Genomic DNA, 22,500 nt, shown 5'->3' with positions numbered 1-22,500 from the left:
TTTTGTTTACGAAGTGACCGCACGCTTGTTTTTGTAGTGCTTGTAACTAATACAATATTATCCATTATTACATTATCTGACTGTTTCATTAACCACCCCGATACAACCCCCCAAAAACCATCTGGAACAATGGTTCCTACCTTAACTTTATTACACCAAGAACACTCTGTTATTAAATTATCAGGCCAAGACTCCCATTATAAGGCTATAGATTTTATTCGCCAATGCGAGGATGCTATAGTGAACTCAAATATTTCGACTGGGCCTGAAAAGATATCTTATGTGAAGTCACAACTTGTACCTAATTCACTAGCGTCAGAGATGCTGTCTGCATCGGGCCTAGATCCCAAGTTTTTGAATTATAATTATGACATCTTTAGGTCTAATTTAATTTAAAAAAAAATCAGATACCCCTGTTGGCAATTCTTTTCAATGATGTTTCAAACTGGCTGATACCCTCGTATTCCGACTGGGTACTCTTGACTACAGGCGTGCTCAAGCTCAGGCCAGTATAATTGTTGTTGACGCCTTCGATTCACTCTCACATTCAGACTGGGTAGATAATGGCACCATCACTTTAGATAGGTTCCGTCTTATTTTGGAATTTTTGCTTTACGTCATTTTTTGGTGCCGTTTGAGAGAAGAGCTGCATCTTCTCTCGGCTATAAGACTGATGAAACTCTATTATGTTTTGCAGCAAGACTTTCCTGCAAATTAAGGGAAATGCCTTCTAGTTCTTTGTGTATTAACAATGCTCTTCAACATGCCAATGTCCCTTGTTCTCCTCAGCCCTCTCAGTTTACATTTCCTACTCATAGCTCCCCTCAATCTACAATTACCCCCCTATCCTTACATGTACTTTTTGTAACAGGTCTGGTCATACAAGCATTTTTTTTTACCGCCGTAGGCGCCAGGTATACAAGTCAAGACAGTCCCCTGTTCGCAGAAGTTTATCTAATGTTTCTTCTAATATGACGCATGACCTTTCTAGAGTAGAGCCACAGGATAAACTCAGTTACTGCCATATCCATGGTCATTGTAAACACTCGACTGATCAATGTTTCAAGGTTTTGATACTTAGAGATGAGACTTCTCATCAGCCTCGTCAGTCCCATTTTCCTCAGCGCTTGTTTCACAACCCAAAGATTTGACCAGTAATGTTCGGTCTCAAATAATCCCCTTAGTAGATGTTGAGTCTTCCCAATTACTTACCTTCCAAGTTCTTACAAGGGATACGCCTATTTCAGTCACTGTAGATACTGGTGCAGAATGTAGTCTGTTAAGTAGAAAGGCTTATTTTGCTCTCCGAGAATTGTACAATCTCCCTTGATCTCCCTTTTGTTATAATTTGCATTCTGTGCAAGGTTCTCCCTTGCATGTTCTTGGGTCTGTTTGTCTTCCCTTACAGTTTCCCTCGCATGCTACAGTTTTCCATGTCACTTTCGTTGTTGTTTCTGGTATTACCCTTACGTGTGACTGTCTCTTGGGTATTGATGCTCTTACAGCTCATGGCATAGATATTTCTCCTAGTCGCCGTGTAGTGACTTTCTGCAATTTTGTTATCCCTGCATCAGATAGGCCAGTTTCTGTTTGTGATTCTGCTGTGCTTATAAGTCCGCACATTTGCCCTCACCAGCTTCTAAGCGCTTTAACCCTACTTTTCCTTATGCTGCTGTTGTTATAGGGGAGCATCTTATTGGACCTTCAAGTTCAGTTCGAGTTCCGGTGCGCGTTTCAGGTGCCCCGATAGGGTCTGACGTTCTCTTTCTGCCTGACTCTGTTCGTATTCGTCGCCTTGCATTAGAAGGAACTCTCTCCACTATTCGCGAGGTTCATGTTACCACGGCGATGGTAACAAACGTCACGGCTGTTCCTATTGCTCTCTCTCCTGGCAGCCACTTAGGCTCCTTTGATGTGGTTGACATTGTTGCTTTCCAGGACTCGCATATCATAGCAGCTTCTGCACTATGGTCTCCTCCAACACCTGACCCTGCTCACTTAGCTTCTGAGTTTGCCACATTTGTAGGCGAGATTGATTTTCCTGATGAGACGTCTTGTCTCCTTGAACTTTTAGTTAACCACCGTCAGGCTATGGCTTTGCCCGGTGATCCATTAGGTGTTACGGACCGTGTGGTTCAATTAATTGATCTTCAGCCAGGTACTCGTCCTGTTTATGTCCCCTCTTACAGGTTACCTCACTCTCGTCGGCTTATAGCCCAGTCCTTGGTTGACGATTTATTGCGTGAAGGCATTGTACAGGAGTCCCACTCAGAGTGGAACTCGCCTCTTCTCCTGGTGCCTAAGAAAGATGGATCTTTTCGTCCAGTTGTTGATTACAGGAGAGTTAACGAGGTCACTGTTCTTGACCATTACCTTTTGCCTGTCTTAAGTGACCTTCTCCAGTTCATTGGCACTGGTAATACGGTGTTCACCACCATGGATTTAAAGGCAGATTTTTGACAGATACCTCTGGAGGAGAAGTCTCGTAAAATCACGGCCTTCTCGACTCCCGGTGGGCATTATGAATGGCTTCGTTGCCCCATGGTTTGCGGAATGCTCCTTTGACTTGCCAGCGTTTAGTGAACTCTATTTTTCATGGCTTAGTTGGGGATGGACTTTTTGTTTACCTGGATGATTTGATTTTAGTATCCAAAGATGCCGAAAGCCACTTTACTAAGTTGTCCATGGTCTTGCAACGTTTTGCTGAAGCGTTTTGCTCAACTTACCCAAGTGTTCCTTTTTCAAGTCTAGTATCCAATTCCTAGGTCATGTTGTAGACAAACATGGTATCCACACCACAGGTGATAAAATCAGGGCGGTGAGGGACTTCCCTATACCGAAGTCAGTTGAAAATGTACGTTCCTTCCTTGGACTTGCAGGATACTATCGTGCATTCATTAAAGACTTTCCTTCAATTGCTTCCCCTCTCACTCGTCTTCTAAAGAAGGACTCTTCCCTCCAGTGGCGTGATGTTCATCAGGATAGTTTTGATTCCTTGAAGCTTGCTCTTACTGAAGCGCCTGTGTTGGCCTTCCCAGATTATAGTCTTCCCTTTACAATTTGTACAGATGTTTCTGTTACAGGCATTGGAGATGTACTCATGCAACAAGTAGATGGGTGTAGACCTCATGTCATTGCATATGCTAGTCGCATTCTTAATAAGCCTGAGTCCCGTTACTCTGTTACTCATTTAGAAGCCCTGGCAGTGGTGTGGGCTTTAAAGCATTTCCGTGATATAATTTTTGGATATCCTATTACAGTCTACACGGACCACACTGCTGTCACTCAGCTTTTCAAGGGCAAAAATCTTTCAGGCCGTCTAGCCAGATGGTTCCTCACGATCGAGGAATTCAATCCAACCCTTAAACATATCCCGGGGCGTGCAAACAACGTTGCTGATGCACTTTCACGTAAAATCCCTGTTGCTGCTTTTGCAGTGATTAATAAATTTTCCCTGAAGGATCTGGCCAAAGCTTAGCGTGAAGACCCTGTTTGGTCTGCGGTCATTTATGCTTTGGATTCTGGTGATGATACCACCTTACCAGCTTTACCGGTACCTCTGTCCCAATTTTCCCTGCAGGACAAGGTTCTCATTCGTAAGGTGGAAGTGTTTGAGCAAGATGTGGCACAGCTAGTGATCCCTGAGTCTCTAGTTCCCGTTGTTTTGTCCCTTGCTCATGATGCCCCTCAGGCTGGTCACCCAGGTCGTGACAAATTCTGGCTATGGCGCGTAAGAAGTATTATTGGCCTAAAATGCGACTAGACATTACCTCTCATGTAGCCCGGTGTAGTTTTTGTGCCCAGAACAAACGTTCTACGAGCACTGCTCCCATCTTAGAGTACCCTACTCCTTCTTGCCCTTTTCAGACTGTGGCTATAGACCTTTTGCAACTGCCTCGTAGCTTTCAAGGTTCTGTGTATGTCCTTGTGTGTGTTGACCACTTTAGTCGTTTTGTAATATTAGCTCCCTTACGTAACAAGTCTACAACAGTTGTAGCCCATGCTTTAGTTTCTCATGATTTGTGTCCATACACTACTCCTTCCTTGCTCCTTGGTGACAATGGGACGGAATTTAGGAATGAGGTTTTGGCTAGTATTTGTGAACATTACGGCATAACACAGACGTTCGTGACTGCTTATCATCCGGCGTCCAATGGTCTTGAGGACGAACAGGAAAATTTTAGAGATACTAAGACATGTTCTTGCGTGACTGACTTACTCGAATTCTACAACACAGTTATCTCGAATTATGACAAAAGAAACAAAATAGATTTAATATATCTAGACTTTCCAAAAGCTTTTGATACCGTCCCACACGAAAGACTACTTACTAAATTAGCTTTACACGGAATAAGTGGTAGCCTATTAGGTTGGACTAGTAATTGGTTGAATGGTCGAAAACATAGAGTTGTTTTAAATGGAAAAACTTCTAGATGGAATTTTTTTTACAAGTGGAGTTCCTCAGGCTTCCGTTCTTGGGCCACTTTTATTCATATTATATATAAATGAAGTAGACCATGGACTAAAATCTACTGTTTCCAAATTTGCTGATGATACAAAACTGTGCGGAATGGCAAATGATCACTTAAACCAATTAGATATTCAAGAAGATTTAGATAAATTACAGCAATGGTCTGAAAAGTGGCTAATGAAATTTAACACAAGTAGATGCAAGGTAATGCACATAGGTAAAAATAACGGTAAGTACGATTACAAGTTATTTGGAAGTTCATTAACAAAAGCAGATAGTGAAAAAGATCTCGGCGTAATTATCAGTAACGATCTCAAATCATCCAAGCAGTGTATTTCAGCCTCTGAGAAAGCAAATAAGATTCTAGGACTGATTGCGCGATCTTTTGATTTCAAAAGTCTATCACTCATTAACAAGCTATATAAATCGTTAGTTCGCCCACATTTGGAATATGCTGTTTCCGTATGGTCACCGAATCTCATTAAAGACATTGACAGACTGGAAAAAGTACAACGGCGAGCCACAAAACTTATTCCAAATATCAAAAATAAATCATACGAAAATCGACTAAAACATATGAATCTGTTTTCCCTAAAAAAGCGTAGACTCAGAGGTGACTTGATACAGGTCTTTAAGATTCTAAAGGGAATTGACAACATCAAAAATGATAAAAATTTCACATTTAATGAGAATCAGACAAGAAACAATGGTCTCAAACTGTCCGGAAATAGATTCAATTTGGAAGTAGGTAGAAACAACTTTGCCAACCGTGTAGTTAATGAATGGAATAAACTTCCTGCACAGGTAGTGCAATGTAGTTCAGTTCGAAGCTTTAAAAATCATTTAGATAAACATCTAAGCAAGATGCTCTAATGATTATAATTTATTTCATATTATTTGTTTTTGTTTTGTTATCATTTGTCTGTTTGATTTTCCTTTATTATTAGTTATATGTCAATTTATTATTATTTAACTATACCTATGCATTTATTTATGTATTTCATTTGTTATTTACATTATTATAGTTTTTATTTATTATTTTATTATTATTATATTTTTTTCGCATCCGACCTAGATATGGACCAAAAAGTCTCCTGTCGGTATGCTCCGCCTTTGTAATCCTTTGTAATGTTGCTAGTAACTTTCATTATGTCATCTTTGGAGTTGAAAAACGGCTGCCTTATGCTTTGCTTGACAACCCTGCTCGTCCCCTCTACAATTTTGATGACTATAGTCAACTCCAGAGTCACGCGATGCATACCATTTATGACTCTGTGAAAGATAAACTTGATGTTTCCAAGTCCGAAATGTTGAAACACCAACATGTTCGTACAAAGCCTGTTACCATCGTTGTTGGTGATCATGTTTATAAGAGGATGCCTGACCGTCAATCCAAATTAAATTGTAAATTTACAGGCCCCTTTTTGGTAACTGAACAGCTACATCCCAACAAGTTCAGGGGTTTTGACCCATCTAAGGGACTTAGTGGGGTTTTGCATTCTGACAGGCTTAAGAAGACTCAGGTGTCCATACCTGCATTTACCCAGCCTCCCCCAAAGCTCAATGTTCCTATTGTGTTACCCGCTGTTTGCCACTCGTATCATCTACGTTCAAGAAGTACAATGCCTTGTTGGTCGAGTGAGCCTATTGTATACATTTGTGTTGTGCATTTTTTGGTATCCCCTATCCCTACTATTGTAAATTATGTAAATTCTTGGGTGCGGCCTCAATTGTGCTTGGCGTACCTGAGGTGGGGGATGTAATCTTTGGTTATATTTACAAGCTCTACTATTTTTGTCTGCCCAAAGATATATTGTTTTTCCCATTGTCCTATGTCTATTGTGTATTTCATATGTATATTGTAATTGTTTCAATGTTTCATGTCCCGGACGTCCGGCAATTGCTGTGTTTTTGTTTAACTGGCGCCAGTTCTTTTATGTATTCTTGTATTTGTTTACAGTTCTTGTGTATATTGCTTGTACTTGTATCCATTTTCTTTTGTGCATCTCTTGTTTTGTGTATGTATTGCATTTATATCATGTAATTATACGTGTTATGTTAATGTATAGGGTGTGCTGTTGACCAAAAATATCTGGATATCCATTGTATAGAAGGAGAGATAGTGAAAATGGTGGTCAAAGTGCAACAATAGTCAGAAATGGCAAAACCTACACTATTGATAATCGATGGATAGTGCCTTACAATCCATTATTATTAAAAGCATTCAAAGCTCACATTAATGTTGAAATTTGTTGTTCAGTACAATCGATAATGTACATAATAAAGTATCTGAATAAAGGCAGTGATGAAGCAGTATTACAATTAAGAAGTGGTGAGGACTATAATGAGGTTGACAATTACATTTCAGGTAGATATTTGAATAGTAATGAAGCTGCATGGAGAATATTTGAATTCAATATACACATGAGACATCCAGCTGTTCAGCAACTTGACATTCACCTTGAGAATGGACAAAGAGTTTATTTCAATCCAGATAATGTACAACAAAGAATTATTAATCCAAAAAATACAAGTTTAACATCATTTTTCAAATTAAATGCAGAAGATCAGCATGCAAATACTCTACTTTATCGAGAAATACCTAATCATTATACACTTACTCCAGACGAAAAGTGGAAAAGAAGATTAAATGGTAGGATAGTCAAAGCATGTGCTCGAATGTATACAGTATCTCCAAATCAAACTGAATGCTTTGTTTAAGACTACTTAATCATGTTAGAGGTCCTAAATCATTTAAAGAAGTTAAATATTTTGATGGAACACAATACAATACATTCAAAGAAGCATGTTTAGCAAGAGGATTACTTGAAAATGATGATCATTTAAGATTTTGTATTCAAGAATCAATATCTAAATTGCCATGTCAAGTTAGATCATTATTTGGTTTGATATTAGTATATTGTAATCCAAGTAATCCAGTAGGACTTTATGAAGAATTCAAATCACAAATGTCCCTTGATATACTGAACCAGATGACTGAAAATCAAAATGAAGAAATTGATAACATTGAAATTGTATATTCAGAATTATTACACAGATTAGAATCAATCATAAATGAGATAGGAGATAAATCACTTAGAGATGTAGGATTACCAGAACCAATGTTTGATCAATTTAATGGTCAAATCGATTCTGATCCTAATACTGTAGATGAAACAACTAATTTTATTGAAAGAAATGAAATTATGCTAAATGTAGATCAAAGAGAAGTTTATGATAAGATTATTGATTGTTTGAATGGACTAAATAATACTAAGCTTATATTCTTAGATGCTCCAGGTGGAACTGGTAAAACATTTTTACTTAATCTGATATTTGCTAAAAATAAAGTTATTAATGGAAAAAGTATTTCTGTTGCATCATCAGGAATAGCATCAACATTATTAGATGAAGGCAAAACTGTACATTCAATGTTCAAGTTACCATTTTCATCATCAATATCTGATGAATTTACAACATCAATAAGGAAAAATAGTAAATTATGGAACTACATTAAGAATTGTGATCTCATTATTTGGGATGAAGCTGCAATGTCACACAAAAATAGCAATGATCCATTTGGAAATGTTACAGTACTGCTTGCAGGAGATTTCAGACAAATATTACCAGTAGTACTAAGAGGAACAAAAGCTGATGAAATCGATGCCTCAATCAAATCTTCACAATTATGGAATCTATTTGAAAAATTATCTCTAAGGATCAATATGCGAGTTAATTCATTGAACTCAACTGATTTACAGTATTTCGCAAATAAATTGGTTGAAATTGGTGAAGATAAAATCAATAGCTGTGATAATAGAATTGCATTACAATTTGGAAACCGAGTATCAACAATAGTAGCATTAATGGAATCAGTTTTTGACAACTTTGAATCTAATTATACAGATATGGACTATTCTATCTGAAAGGGCTATACTTGCTACAATAAATGATGATGTTGACTCAATAAATAATGAAATGCTTGAAAAGATCAGTGAACCAATTTATACCTACAATTCAATTGATAAGGCAATAGATACAAATGAAGAAGTTAATTTTCCAGTTGAATTCTTAAACTCATTAGAAATATCTGGAATGCCACCCCATTGTCTAAAGCTTAAAATCGGAGCATCTATTATACTGTTAAGAAATCTTAATTCACCTAAGTTATGCAATGGAACAAGAATGATTGTTATAAGTTTGTCAAATAATGTTATAGAAGCTAAAATACTCAATGGCAAATATAAAGGTGAACAAGTGCTTTTACCAAGGATAAAGCTTAAATGAAGAGCCAATTAAATTTTCAAGATTGCAATTTCCAGTTAGATTATCATATGCAATGACAATTAACAAATCTCAAGGACAAACATGTAAAAAAGTTGGCTTAAATTTAACAAACGAAGTATTTACGCATAGACAATTATATGTTGCTGTATCAAGAATAGGAGATCCAAGAAATTTATATTATTATCAAGAAGAGGAGAAGACGAAAAATATAGTCTACAAAGAAATTATCTAGAGATATGATTGCAAATGAAAAAATCATAAAAAAGTATTAAAAAAAAAAAAAAAAATTACCAACAGTGGCGATAGTAACGTCCCTGCCCAACTTTCCGTCCATACAATGCAGTAATAATAATTTTTAAAATTTCTAAATGTATATCTCCTCTAAGAGTGAATATACAAAAATAAAATCCCCGCTAATTATTGAGTAAATTTCTTTGTAAATTTTCTCATAATTTTATGTGAAATATCTGGCGGGTACATTAACAATCATCTTCCTTTAAAAAATTGGATAATTTTCATTGAGAAAAAGTATATATATTTTTTAAAATCTTAAATTAAGAGTTTATCGAATTCATCAACATGCTGAGATCTCAGGGGCGAAGCCCCTTTCTAACAAAATCTAGTATATACATATTTACAGTATTGTTTATTTATTACTATATATTTATCATTGTATGTGTCTGTGAGTATTTTTTTTTCTTTTAATCGCAAATGCGATTCATGTATGCTTTTCACGCCAACTCAAGATTTGGCGTGGCTTAGTATTGGTACTGTTTCTAAAGCGTACGCACGTTTGTCTGTGCTGTGAAAAATGTACTTAATAATTATTGTGTGTTTTATTTAAAGCCACCCTATACACTTTCTGGCCCTACTGACCCAAAATTTTCTTTTCCCACTTTTGCATTCATATCACCCAACACGAGTAGTAAATCATGCTTTTGTATTCCATCAACCAGATCTTGTAGATCTCCGTACATTCTGTCCTTTTCCCTGTCGTCTCCATCTTCAGTCTGTACACACGCAGCTATAACAGTAATGTTAAACCACAGTGTTTAGGAAGAAAGACAAGCATAAGTACACATGGGAGAGGGTGGTGGATGGAAGGGTGGCAGATAGAGCGTTAATGGACTATATAGTGGTAACCAGGAGTATAGTAGGAGGAGTTAAAGATGTACATGTTCTAAGGGGAGATAGTGGGGGAGTATCAGATCATTTTTTGGTGGAAGATAAGTTGAAAATGGAGAATAGGTGGAGAAAGAGGAAAAGGGCAGAAGGTATGGAGGTACTTAGAGTGAACTGTTTAAATGAGAAAGAAAAGAAGAAGGAGTATAAAAAGAAGCTGAGAGAGGAGTAGGAGTGAGTAAAGGATAGAGTAGAACTAGGAGTGGAGGAGGAATGGGGATGGTTCAAGGAGGGAGTCATGAGGTGTGCAAAGATAGTGTGTGGAACAAGGAGGACGGGAGAAAATAGAAGGAAGGGTAGTGAGTGGTGGGATGAGGAATCAAAGAAGGGTGTACAAGAGAAGAAGCAGGCATTCATAGATTGGTTACAAATTAGGACGATGGAATCATATGAGAGGTACAAAGTAATGAGAAGAGAAGTAAATAATAATATAAAGGAATCAAAGGGGAGAGCAAATGTGAAATGGGATAAGAATATGACAGAAAATTTTGAAAGAAATAAAAATTGTTTTAGAAAGAAATTGGAAGAGGAGGCGAATCAAGTAGAGAAGAGAAGGTAAAAGGTGTAGATGGAGAGATGATAATGGAAGATAAGGCAGTGAGAGGAAGGTGGGCCGAGTATTTTAGGGAGTTGCTAAATGTGAAGGAGGATAGAGAGGTAAAGGTAGCTGCAGTGGGAAGAGCTAAAAAATGACCGTGATGATCGAGGAAAATGGAGGAGAAATAAGGAAGGATAAAGTGAAAGCAGTTATTAAGATTATGAGAGCAGGTAAGGCACCTGGGTTCGATGGATGCCATGCAGAATGTCTGATAAAAGAAGGTACAATGATGGTGGACTGGCTGGTGAGGTTATTTAATGTTTGTTGATATTGTATGTAGTTTAGTGACGTTTCTATGGATCAAAACCATCTAATCGACCTGTAGGTTGGAATATATATATATATATATATATATACATATATAAATACATACACATATATGTATACATATATATATATAATATATATATATACATACATACATACACATATATGTATACATATATATATATAATATATATATATTCACATATATATATATGTATATATATAAGAGAAGGAGGAGGCGAATCAAGTAGAGAAGAAAAGGTAAAAGGTGCAGATGGAGAGATGATAATGGAAGAGAAGGCAGTGTGAGGAAGGTGGGCAGAGTATTTAAGGGAATTGCTAAAAGTGAAGGAGAATAGGGAGGAAAAGGTAGTTGCAGTGGGAAGCGCTAAGAAAATGAGAGTAATAAGTGAGGAAAATGGATGAGAAATAGGGAAGGATGAAAAGAAAGGAACTGTTAAGATGATGAGAGCAGATAAGACACCTGGGTTGGATGGATGCCATGCAGAATGTCTGAAAAAAGGAGGTACAGTTATGGTGGACTGGCTGGTAAGGTCATTTAATGTTTGTTTAAGAGAGGGTAGAGTGCCGGAGGACTGGAGGAATGCCTGTATAGTTCCGCTTTACAAGGGAAAGGGTGACAATTGTGAGTGTAGTAGTTTCAGAGGGATTAGCTTGTTGAGTGTAGTTGGGAAGGCTTACGGGAGGGTCTTGATTGAGAGGATTAGGAGAGGAACAGAGGGAGTAATTGGTGAAGAACAGTGTGGGTTTAGGACAAGTAGGGGTTGTGTAGATCAGATTTTTGTGGTAAGACAGATATGTCAGAAAGCTATAGGAAAGGGGAAGGATGTTTTTTGGGCTTTAATCGATCTGGAAAAGGCTTACGACAGGGTAGACAGGAAGGCATTGTGAGAGATACTGCAGATATATGGGATGGGAGGAAAGCTGTTAAGAGCAGTCAAGAGTTTTTACGAGAGTAGTAGAGCGCGTGTTAAGATTAGAAGTGGAGAGAGTGAATGGTTTGAGGTAAAGGTGGGACTTCGTCAGGGATGTGTTATGTCGCCCTGGTTGTTCAATCTATACATGGATGGGTTGGTGCGAGAGGTGAATTCAAGGGTAGTGGGTCGGGAGTTGCAGATGGTTAAAGAAAATTGAGAAAAGTGGGAGATAAGCCAGTTGTTTTTTGCTGACGACACTGCGCTTGTAGCAGGATCAGAGGAGGGATTGAGGAAGTTAGTGGTAGAGTTTGGGAAGGTGTGTGAAAGAGGGAAGCTGAAGATAAATGTGGGTAAAAGTAAAGTGATGAGCTGTACAAGAGGAGAGAGTAGCAGCAGGCTGGAAGTGAGCATTAAGGGAGAGAGACTGGATTAAGTGGATAGTTTTAGATACTTGGGTGCGAATGTGGTAGGAAAGGGATGAGTGGGGGTGGAGGTAGAATGTAGATTAAGAGAAGAGAGTAAATGCCTTGGGAATTAAAAAGTGTAATGAGAAATAGACATTTGGGAAGGAGTAATTCTGCCAACAGCACTGTACGGGGCAGAAACATGGAGCATAGGAGAGGAAGAGAGAAGGAGTTTGAATGTGTTTGAGATGAAATATCTGAGAAGTATAATAGGGGTTACTAGGCTAGATAGAGTGAGAAATGAGGAGGTGAGGAAGAGAACAGGGGTGAAAAGGGAGTTGGGTGATAGGATTGATGAAAGAGCATTAGGATGGTTTGGATACATGGAAAGAATGAGTGAAGAAAGATTAGTAAAAAAGGTGTGGAGGGCAGAGGTGAAAGGAGTAAACATGAGGGGGCGTCCTAGGATGAGATGGATGGATGGGGTAAAAGGGGCATTACGAAAGAGAGGAATGTCTGTTGAGGAAGGACGGGAGAGTACAAAAGATAATGGTGAATAGAGAAGGGTTGTGTATGGATGGTGCTGTGATGCATGAGGGGGAGTGGGTGGGGGATAAGGGGTGAGAGAGTATGTATGAGAAATAAATTGACGCAGCCCGAAGGGATTTTTCCCCGTCTTCTCCTTTTCTGCATGAGGAGATGGAGAGGGGGGTTGCCGAATTAATGAAGCGGCCTTGCTGTGTATGTGCTGTGTGTTGCGACACTGCTTCTGACCCAGGGCAGTGGACAAGGTGCAGGGATGACCCATCACCCAGGAGGTGCCAAGATAAGATGGAGGGAAGAGGGTAGAGGGGAGTGGAGTATGTAAGGAATGTAATGGTTGGGAGTGGTTTTTATGCCTTTGTCTTTTGGCTACCTCCCGTGTAAGGGGGAAAAAAGCCTTTGGTATATGTATGTATGTACTTGCTCTTAAATCGTGCTTTGAGTAATATTTCAATTATTGATTTGCATTCAATTAACGCTCGCTGTGCTTTGGGGCTAATGCACATTGCAACTCCTCTATATACCCCATCTTCACATCCACTATACAAAAGCTTCTATATTGCTTCTATATTGCTCTCTCCTATTCCCGGCCATCTCACCTCCTGTAAGGCTGCTACATCTACTTTGCAGTTCTTTAATTCATTTACAACGTTTCTTCCTAGTCCTGGTCGATAAAGACTTTGCACATTCCAAGTTGCTATTTGAAGGGGTTGTTTCCAATTGAGTCTTCCATTTTCGTGTCTCCCATTTCCATGATAATTTCCAGGGTCGCTACCATTAGGTCCGTCCGTCCGGTAATGTTCCAGTTTCAGTAACAGAGTTTTTAAGGTGAGGAGGCTGTTAGCCTGCCGCACCAGAGTCAGGTTATACCTCCTGACACTCGGTCGTTGGATGTACATTCAGCAGAAGCAGGGGCACAACGAGCAGGTAGTACTCCAACAGTTAGGAGGCAAAGGCTAGGTAGACCCAAGAGTATCTTAGAAGTAATTTTAACTATACCCCCAACATATCTTATGTTTACGAAAAAGAAAATGCAAATATGAGCCATGGACATTTTAACTGTGATGAAGAGGTATTACCGTCCAGGTGAATTTTAGATGAGATAAAGGGATAGTGAGGTTATGGTCATCACGTAATCTTTCATGTTTAGTTTGTATATATTGACCTTATCTACGTCTGATTCCTATTCATTTTCTTTTTCTTTTCCAGGGAGCTGTGCCAGAACTATGACCTAATCTGACCTGACCTGACCTGACCTGAGTTTGGCTTACCTGACACAAACTAGCGTGGCCATGGCGGACACCGGGTCACCCTCGGGAGATCGGAAATCAGGACGTGAACATAAGAGTGATACGACTGACGAGTGTCTGAACCGCGGCAAATGGACGAGCCACAATGACCGTGAGATCGGTGGTAGAAAACAAATGACAAACAGTTATTTTCCCAATGGTGCGAGATCTGAGGAACAGAATGAAAAACTTTTGGAAAAGGACGGTTTGCACAGCGAAAAGAGAACAGAAGCGGAGGGTGAAAAACAAATTAAAAATGAAGGAAAAGGAGACGATGAAGAAAGGAAAAAACTTTTGAAAACAGGTGAATCCAACAAAGAGAAGAAAACGGAAGCTGAGAGAGGAACTTGGGGAAATGATAGGACACCCAAGTCTTGCAAGTTGACAGAATGCCACAGTGCTGGCACTGGCTACAGGGTGTCACATTACGATGAACAGCTTCTGCAGCAGCCACAGGAGGTGCAGCAACTGGATTGCAATGCAGATTTGCGCACGCCAAGCAGAAACGCTTGTGTTCTTTACTCAGCCTTCTTCCGAGAGGTTAGTGACTTCCTTTGTTTTATGACTTGTTCGCTACTTGTAGGCGTGTGTATGTCTGTGTGGGTGGGTCATGGAGCTGAATGAAACGGCATGACTACGGCCATGACGAAAGTAAACGTGCCTGGTACGGAAAGTGTTAACTGCAATGATTTACAGTGATAAAGCATGGGACTGACAATATACCATTAGATCCATCACGAGAAGGTTATATATATAAAAAAGAAAGAAAGGGAGAAGAAGAAGACGAAGAAGAAGGAAAGAGAGTGAGAGAGAGAATGTTTGTGTGTGTGTGTGTGTGTGTGTGTGTGTGTGTGTGTGTGTGTGTGTGTGTGTGTGTGTGTGTGTGTGTGTGTGTGTGTGTGTGTGTGTGTGTGTGTGTGTGTGTGTGTGTGTGTGTGTGTGTGTGTGTGTGTGTGTGTGTGTGTGTGTGTGTGTGTGTGTGTGTGTGTGTGTGTGTGTGTGTGTGTGTGTGTCTTAACCTGTTTGTAGCCGGCACGCCCCTTGGTATATATATCAACTTTGGTATTTGCAGGAGTTGAACATAATAAAATGCGAGTGTCACCAGCTCTTAAGAGGAGGAGGAGGAGGAGGAGGAGGAGGAGGAGGAGGAAGGAGAAAGAGGAGGAGATTTCTCCAATTGTCAGCAGTTTATTCATGAAGAAGCTGAGCGAAAAGAAGCCAGAGCTGTTAGCAATACAATAAACTAATGATTGAATAAATAAACAAATGAATAAACAGGTAGATACATAAATAAAATATAAACAAATAGACAAATAAATAAATAAACATAAAAAATCACAAAATGAACGCAAAATAAAGACTAAAGAACCACTTGCCAACCACACGGTTTCCAGAAAGGCCACAGATAATATAAAAGAGGCCTAAGTTCGTGAGATACCTGGTAACGTCCACCTAGAACGACATCAAATCAAGGTCATGATACATTGGGTGTCTTATCATGTTAGAAATCAGCCTTGGAGATACTGATGCAGCTAAGGCCTCCACTTTACATGAAAGAACTCACCTAAGAATACCATCGAAATTGACATGATCTAAGAGGTCATAAATACAAGATGAGAAGCCTACGTCTGGAGGCGCTGAGTAGCTGCTGCCGAAGCCGTCATCTTTGCCCTACCATGCACTTTAGGGACTATTGGAGCAGACAACAGTCACTACTGGGAATCGGAGAGAAGTGCGGGATCCGAACCCATAAGTAAGTAAATGCGAGACGAGCACGCTTCCGATTGCGACACCAGCAATAATGAAAAGTGGAGAAACTGAACCTGGAAATGTAGAGATATTGTACACAACGAAATGGTACAATCTGGTGACGTAGTTTTCAATCAGGGAGGAATTCTTCACCCACCCACCCTTCTAGGGGCTAGATTTTACTGTTGGAGGGCGAGTGGGGAATTATAGAGACCACAGAATTTCGGACTTAAAGTGTTGGAATATCAGTATTCCTACAAATTGTAACTAAAGATCCTGCAAAATTCTACATATTCTATAATCCACGTAATCTACAGAACATCGCATTTTGTAAACGCCACAGATAAGATTAGTCATATAGATTTTTTTTTTTTGAGTCAGACATTCTTTGTAGAATAAATAAATGAACAAATAAATAGACGGATAGATAAATAAATAAATAAATGAATAGATATACAAATAAACAAATAAATGAACTAATAAACAAGTGAACTAGAAAAAGACATACAGTGACATTGTTTCAGAGGCCAAAAAAGGTTAAAAAAATAAAGATAGAGTGACAAAATATGAACTCCGTCCCACAGCTAAGACCAAACGAATACAGACGAAAGTACAAAGACAAACATTCAAGATGTCTAGCCTGCTAGCAGACACGAGGAAGCTCCAGGTTCTCAAAGAATACTAAGAAACAGAAGTAATAAGAAGTCGAGGTTGAAGCAATGTAACTCTAGGAAATGTAGCTAGAAAAATGGCAACTAACAATCAAAAGAGTAACGACAGATTTTTGGTTTTATTAAATTCATTACGCCCGTGGGCGGCAAACAATAGTACAATAATTACAGCATTGTATTAGAGGACATGTCATCTATTACATACATTCTTTAAAAGGAAACATAATGTAATAGTCATTCAAGATTCCCCGAAATGGGGATGGCGAGATAGTGGTACATCTTGTTTATCGTGTTTATGTAAGTGTTACATACAATCATCATGCCTTGCCTCTGGGGAATATTGTCTGTCACCATGGGCCATTGGAGATAATAATGTTCAAGGGTGTTCACGTTAGGACGGTTATACAGCCTGCATGGTGATCATTGTGGCACATCATCCGTCTGGAAGCCTTGCCACACAGGTCGATTCCCAAGCCTGAGCCGAGTGCTGACAACATTGTGCCTCCGTACCATGGACTTGCGTCGATTATACTTGTGGCGGTTGGGTAGGAGGTGGTCGTATGGGGATATTGGTAGTCCGTTCCGCGTCTTTTCGGTGTGTCGACATGGCATGAGTGGCTGTGTGTATCTTGTTTTTTAAGACATGATAGAGAGAACACTACACGTAGGCTGCCTTGGTAAGACTTGCCATACAGGTCTATATCCAAGTCTGAGTCGAGCACTGACAACATTGTGTCTCCGTACCATGGGTCCGCGTCGGCGATACTTGTGGCGTCTAGGTAGGAAGTGGTCGTGGTGTTGTATTGAGACACTGGTGGTTCGTTCCGCATCCCTTCGGCGTGTTGTTAAGGCGTGAGTGGCTGCGTGTATTCTGTTTTTGAGGCATGTGAGAGAGGGTACTTCGCGTTCGTCGTCTAAGACGAGGGCACAGGCTGCTTTGGCAAGACGGTCCACCGCGTCGTTGCCAGCCAGGTGAGAAGGTACCCATATGAAAGACACGGCCATAGATGCTTCGTAAGCAACGGCGAGTTGGGTCAGTATGGCCTGCACAACACGATAGTAGTTGGGTCTTGGTGAGGAGAGGACGTGTAGAGCAGGTTGGGAGTCACAAACGATCACACCATTGATGCCACAGTCTACAAGATATGTTACTGCGTCGAGGATTCCGTGTAGCTCACAAAACGTGGAGCTTGATGTGACAGGTAACCTGCGTCCAATCCATCCAGCTTCCACAGGTGGCTGTAAGGTGGGTGAGTACATGGCACATGCTGCTCTTCCATCAGCCTGTACTGAGCCATCAACGTAGATGACATGCGCTGCAGGGATCTTTGAGGATACGCTGTCGATGGTCTCTAGTGCTAGTTGCTTTTGAAGTGCAGGAAGGTCATCTTTGGAGGTTGGTGTGAAGGTGACGTTAGGGAGGGAGATTCGCCACGGGGGTAAGTCGGGTTCAACCGTTTCTTCAGGGACGTGGAGGTCAAGGTTTCTGAGTGTGTTGCACACTGTAGTGACGAGGTTGCGGCCTCCTGGACGAAGTGGGAGGCGGGGTGCATCGTCAGGTTCGAGCGACGCCCTGATAGTAGCAGTAAAGTTTGGGGACAGATATGGTGATCGAAGGCATTTTACAGAGAGAATTGCCATATTAGCATATATTCTCTCACTTTGCATGTTAACGATGCGAGTCGAAGGAGGGCAACCTAAGATAAATCTCATAATTCTATTTGGAATTTTTCGAGAGGTTCCAAAGCTCTCCTGGGAAGTTGACAAAGGGCAGGTGATAAGTAGTCAACGAGTGATCGAAGAAATGTGGTGTATAGAGTCCTGACCATTGGTAATGAAGCGTCGGTGAAATTTGTGGCAAGCCACTTGATAGGGGTAAAACGGGCCTGTAGACGATCAAGGAGATCTTTAACAAGGGAATGGATACGTTGTCGAGTGGGTATGGCTGGAGTGATCCGGGCTGGTGCAATGAGGGATAGCATTACCTCCCATGTTGAACGTCGGCAGTGCTTGGAGGATACGAGATGAAAATATTCTGCTCTTCTCAGGGGAAATGATGAGACCACAAGCGGTAGTTGACGTGTAGAAGCCATTGAGGACGAGTTGGAGTTCAGGAGGCGAGTTGAAATGGATGCAGATGTCGTCCGCGTAGCAGAGGAGAGTTGTACCGGGAACGTAGAAGAAGTGAGAATAAACGGTGCATCAAGACGTTGAGTAGAAAAGGACTTAGTATGCCACCTTGCGGGGTACTAAGTTTGAACTGCTCGTAAAAACTGCACACACCTCGAAAGAGAACACGTGACTTCCTGTTACTCAGATATCCCCGAATCCACCGGAGAAGGTTTCCTTGCACTCCGAAGGTAATCAGCTGGTCAAGAATTATTTCATGGTTGGCTACATCAAAAGCACTTTTCTGGTCGGGAAGGCAACTACGCTGGTGGGAGAGAGGCAGGTGTAGAGTTCAGTAAGGCAGTGGTGCTTACTTCGATGTGGGAGGAAACCATACAGCTGCGGGGAGAGTTGGCCTTGTAGATGATGCATGAACCGGGCAAGGATGATGCGTTCAAGCACCTTGCTGAAGTATGAAGTGAGGGAAATGGGTCTGAATTTATCAGTACCTGGTTTCGATATCGGGACAATTATGCTTGAGGTCCAGGCTGTAGGCACATGTCCTCGAAGGAGGCAGAAGTTGAAGAGACGAAGGAGGGGGTTGCCAGGAACTTCCAGTAGAAGTCGGAGCACTTGGTATGTAATGCCGTCATCCCCGGGGGCAGAAGTTTTTGTATTAGCCATGGCTAGTCGTAATTCATTCTCCGTAATCGGAACGTCGTTTTCTTCATCTGGGCGGAGAAGTGCAGCCATTAGGAGGAGATTACGGGCGTTGCGACGAGTGGAGAGTGCCTCTTGGATATGCGTAGGAAGGTTGTTAGTCCACGACTGTGACGACCATAAAGTAATGAGGTCCTGGGCGTAGGCGTCTGGACTGTGATGGAGGGCGCAGGGAGGTTGCTTCTTAACGACCCTTTTTACAAGGCGCCACATGGTCGCGATACTAGTCTGGTGATTTATGGAATTAGTGTATTTCTGCCAAGACTCTGTGTAGGCACAGTTCTGGAGGGCGACCATATTATCCCGTGCTATTTGGTACTGATGTAAAGAGTCAGGTGTGGGTTGCGTCTAAAAAGTATGACCGGTAGTCTGTGTAGCTCTCTCCGCTTGGATAATACGATGGTCCAACGTCCATGAGTGAGGTACAGGGCGGCGCTGTAGGTGAGATTTGGTTATATAGCGGCCGTAGATGTCGTGTGTGGTATTCACTAAGCACGTGTATAGTGCGTCGGGGGATAGGAAGTCAAATGTGGGAAGGAGACTAGAGATGTACGAAATATACGTAGGGCAATATTTAGGAGGAATGGATATGTGGGTCCGATGATGAGGAGTTGGAATCCGAGATGGTATGGAGCAGTATAAACTAAGAGCAATATGGTCGGAGAAGAGAGAAGGAATTGACTGACAGGCGACACGGGATGGCACGAGGCCAGACGTGATGATGTGGTCAACTGTGCCTCCACGTGCATGTGTGGCTCCACCAGTTTCCCATCGTGTGAGTCGGTAGCGGTGTATGTAGTTGAGTAGAGGCATTCCACTACGGTTGGGAGCAGGAGAGGCATCACCAAGAGCAGGATGTCGAGCGTTGAAATCCCCCATATAAATCATTCCACGATTTGTAGGTACTGGGAGGGCAGCGAGATTAATAACACCAGGGGCAGAGTATACGTTGCAAAGTCGAAGTTTACCATTGCCCACAGTGACTTCAATTAACTGAAAGGTCATAGTAGTACCCCTGGAGCATCGAAGGAGCTTGTGTGGGCATGGATGCGTGGACGCAAGAAATGAGGCCATTCCTGACTGGATGTATGTACGAGACATAGCCAGACAGCGTAGGTGCTGTGTCGCATGGCTGAGCACCACCGGGAAAAGCTTTTTGAATGAATATGATCTGGGGTGATGGCGATGGACGTATGCCTTGAGTGCAGTGAGTTTCGTGTTATGGCGTATTCCGAAAGCATTCCAGGAGATGACGTGAAGCAAAACGAGATCAGAGAATCTTACTACTATGCGCTTTGCAAGGGCCGGATGGGGTTGGTGTTTGAATGTGGGTGCTGCCAGGCGGAGCATGGGTGGAGGAGTTTAAAGGCGACGAGAATTTCTCAAGATGGAAGGCAACTGTATCAAGCCGCTCTGTAAGGGCTGTGGCAGAGGTGATAACAGCTTTGTGAGATTCGACTAGACTGGCAAGAGTGGTTGCTGCGGTAGCCTATTGGTTAATTAAGCTTTCGATACGGGCATCTATGGCATCGAATTTCTTCGTGAGGGCTGAACAGCGGGATTCGAAAGATGCAACAGCTTGGCGAAGAGCTTGTACTTCAGCAGAGTCCGTGGGGCTAGGCGTCGTGAGGAAGAGGTCTGGAAGTGGTGGTGGTAGTGATGATAGTGGTGGTGCAGGTCTTTGAGAGGTGGCCGTGGGGGTTCGCTTAGTACAGCCATGCCAAACGTTGACCCCTGGTTTATGGCATCGGGGGGTACTTCCACCGGGATGTATCTGGTGGTGGGGCGATGGAGGGTTTCGGGGTAGAGGTAGAGTCATCAGTCGTGGTGGGTGGGGTGAGTGTACGGTGAGGGCATCAATCTGGATATGTTCTCTTCACTTCATACATTGAAACCTATGATTACTTTACTGCAGCAATTTCAAATAATGCTTTAGATTCCATCTTTCAAGCTGACACTAAAGCTCAACGACGACGTGATCCGTGACTGTTATCAGAAATTGAATAATAAATGTCTCTGAACACGATAATCTACCAACGCGCACAACGGTTGAACAAAATACAAGCACTCTAAGAGAACAGACCGAGGCTTCAAGACTATAAATTCTGAATGGTAGAAGTTTAAAAAAAACTAGTGTATAGAGACTAGAAACAGGATTCAGAAATGTGAAAGATAAATTGGTACCGAAATTATATCATCCTATATTATGATGAAATGACTCGGATTCTAGACAAACTTTTATCTCGTATTATCAAAACTGAAACATTATTTTCTAGAGAAGAGAACCTAAATTTATGGTCCAACCTTAGAGATCCACAAAGGTCAACAATTGGACCAACAACGGCAGATTAGCGGGAGTTTATGGATGCCTAGCGATTCTATTCAGCGTTGGAAAATAATCTCCTGGAAGCCAATTAACAGCAAGATATAAGTATGAGATATATGACGAAATGTGCTAAGAGTTGATAACGTCCTCCAACTTTTTCGTATTGTTTTTATTTACATTCACTCACACCAGCGAGGTGAAGTAAATGAATAATTGCGTCATGTTATCTATCCAAACTAGGTAACAGTACTTGCGTAATGTAATACACCTAAACTAGGTAAAAGTACGTGTGTTTTGTTATATATCTAAACTAGGCTTGCAACAATGAGCTTTATACTCATGAATATGTGATTATGTTTGGACGCTTAGTCTGACGTACGCAATGAGGCGCTTAGTGTTGTATTTATAGTTGACGGGGACAAACGAGCAGGTCAATAAATCTCCGTACTGGTCAGCGTAACCACTCGGTTCCTTCCTTGCTGTTCACTTGTGCGTTCTTATCATCATATGACAATGAAAAATGGTAAGATTACGTGGGAGGAGGAGGAAGAGGAGGAAGGTGACGGACAGAATCTCATAAACCGGGCCTGTTTTCCAAGTGAAGAATTAAACAATGGAATGCTAGATATCATGTTCACCTTAAGATTTAAGGACGAGACCTTGCCTCTGACAGTTATTGTCTCCAGCAGTTATAGCCGTTTGCGATCTTCACAGTAACTAATAATCTTTAGTAGAGTGTTTGCTTATGGTGTTGTCTGTGATGTTGATTGATAGTTCCTTCTTGTTGATGCGTTCAATTGTCTGCATCTAATAGGGCCAATGTAGACATTATTATGAGGCGGGAAGTCCTCGGAAGGACAGTGCTATCCCGTATAAAGAATCTGATCACTACTCCTGATTTAGTGTAAAAGCACCATGCGTGGATGAAGTCTTTATTGGCACAACC

At 41.1% G+C, this 22,500-nt stretch overlaps 1 protein-coding gene across 1 annotated transcript in view; it reads left to right on the top strand.

Annotated features, from left to right (window-relative positions):
* Nucleotides 1–22,500, top strand: part of LOC143025245 (trehalose transporter 1-like protein) — an 83,811-nt gene that overhangs the window by 26,932 nt on the left and 34,379 nt on the right. The window contains exon 2 of the mRNA XM_076184705.1: nucleotides 13,900–14,519. Within this exon, the coding sequence (XP_076040820.1) occupies nucleotides 13,983–14,519 (537 nt within the window). The 5' untranslated portion in view covers nucleotides 13,900–13,982. The remainder of the gene's footprint in view (nucleotides 1–13,899; nucleotides 14,520–22,500) is intronic.

The sequence above is a fragment of the Oratosquilla oratoria genome, chromosome 5, assembly GCF_046742065.1.
Source record: "Oratosquilla oratoria isolate Oo_2021 chromosome 5, ASM4674206v1, whole genome shotgun sequence".
NCBI classification, from domain to species: Eukaryota; Metazoa; Arthropoda; class Malacostraca; order Stomatopoda; family Squillidae; genus Oratosquilla; species Oratosquilla oratoria.
The sequence above is the reverse complement of the archived record's forward strand: the minus strand, read 5'-3'. Positions and strand labels throughout refer to the sequence as shown.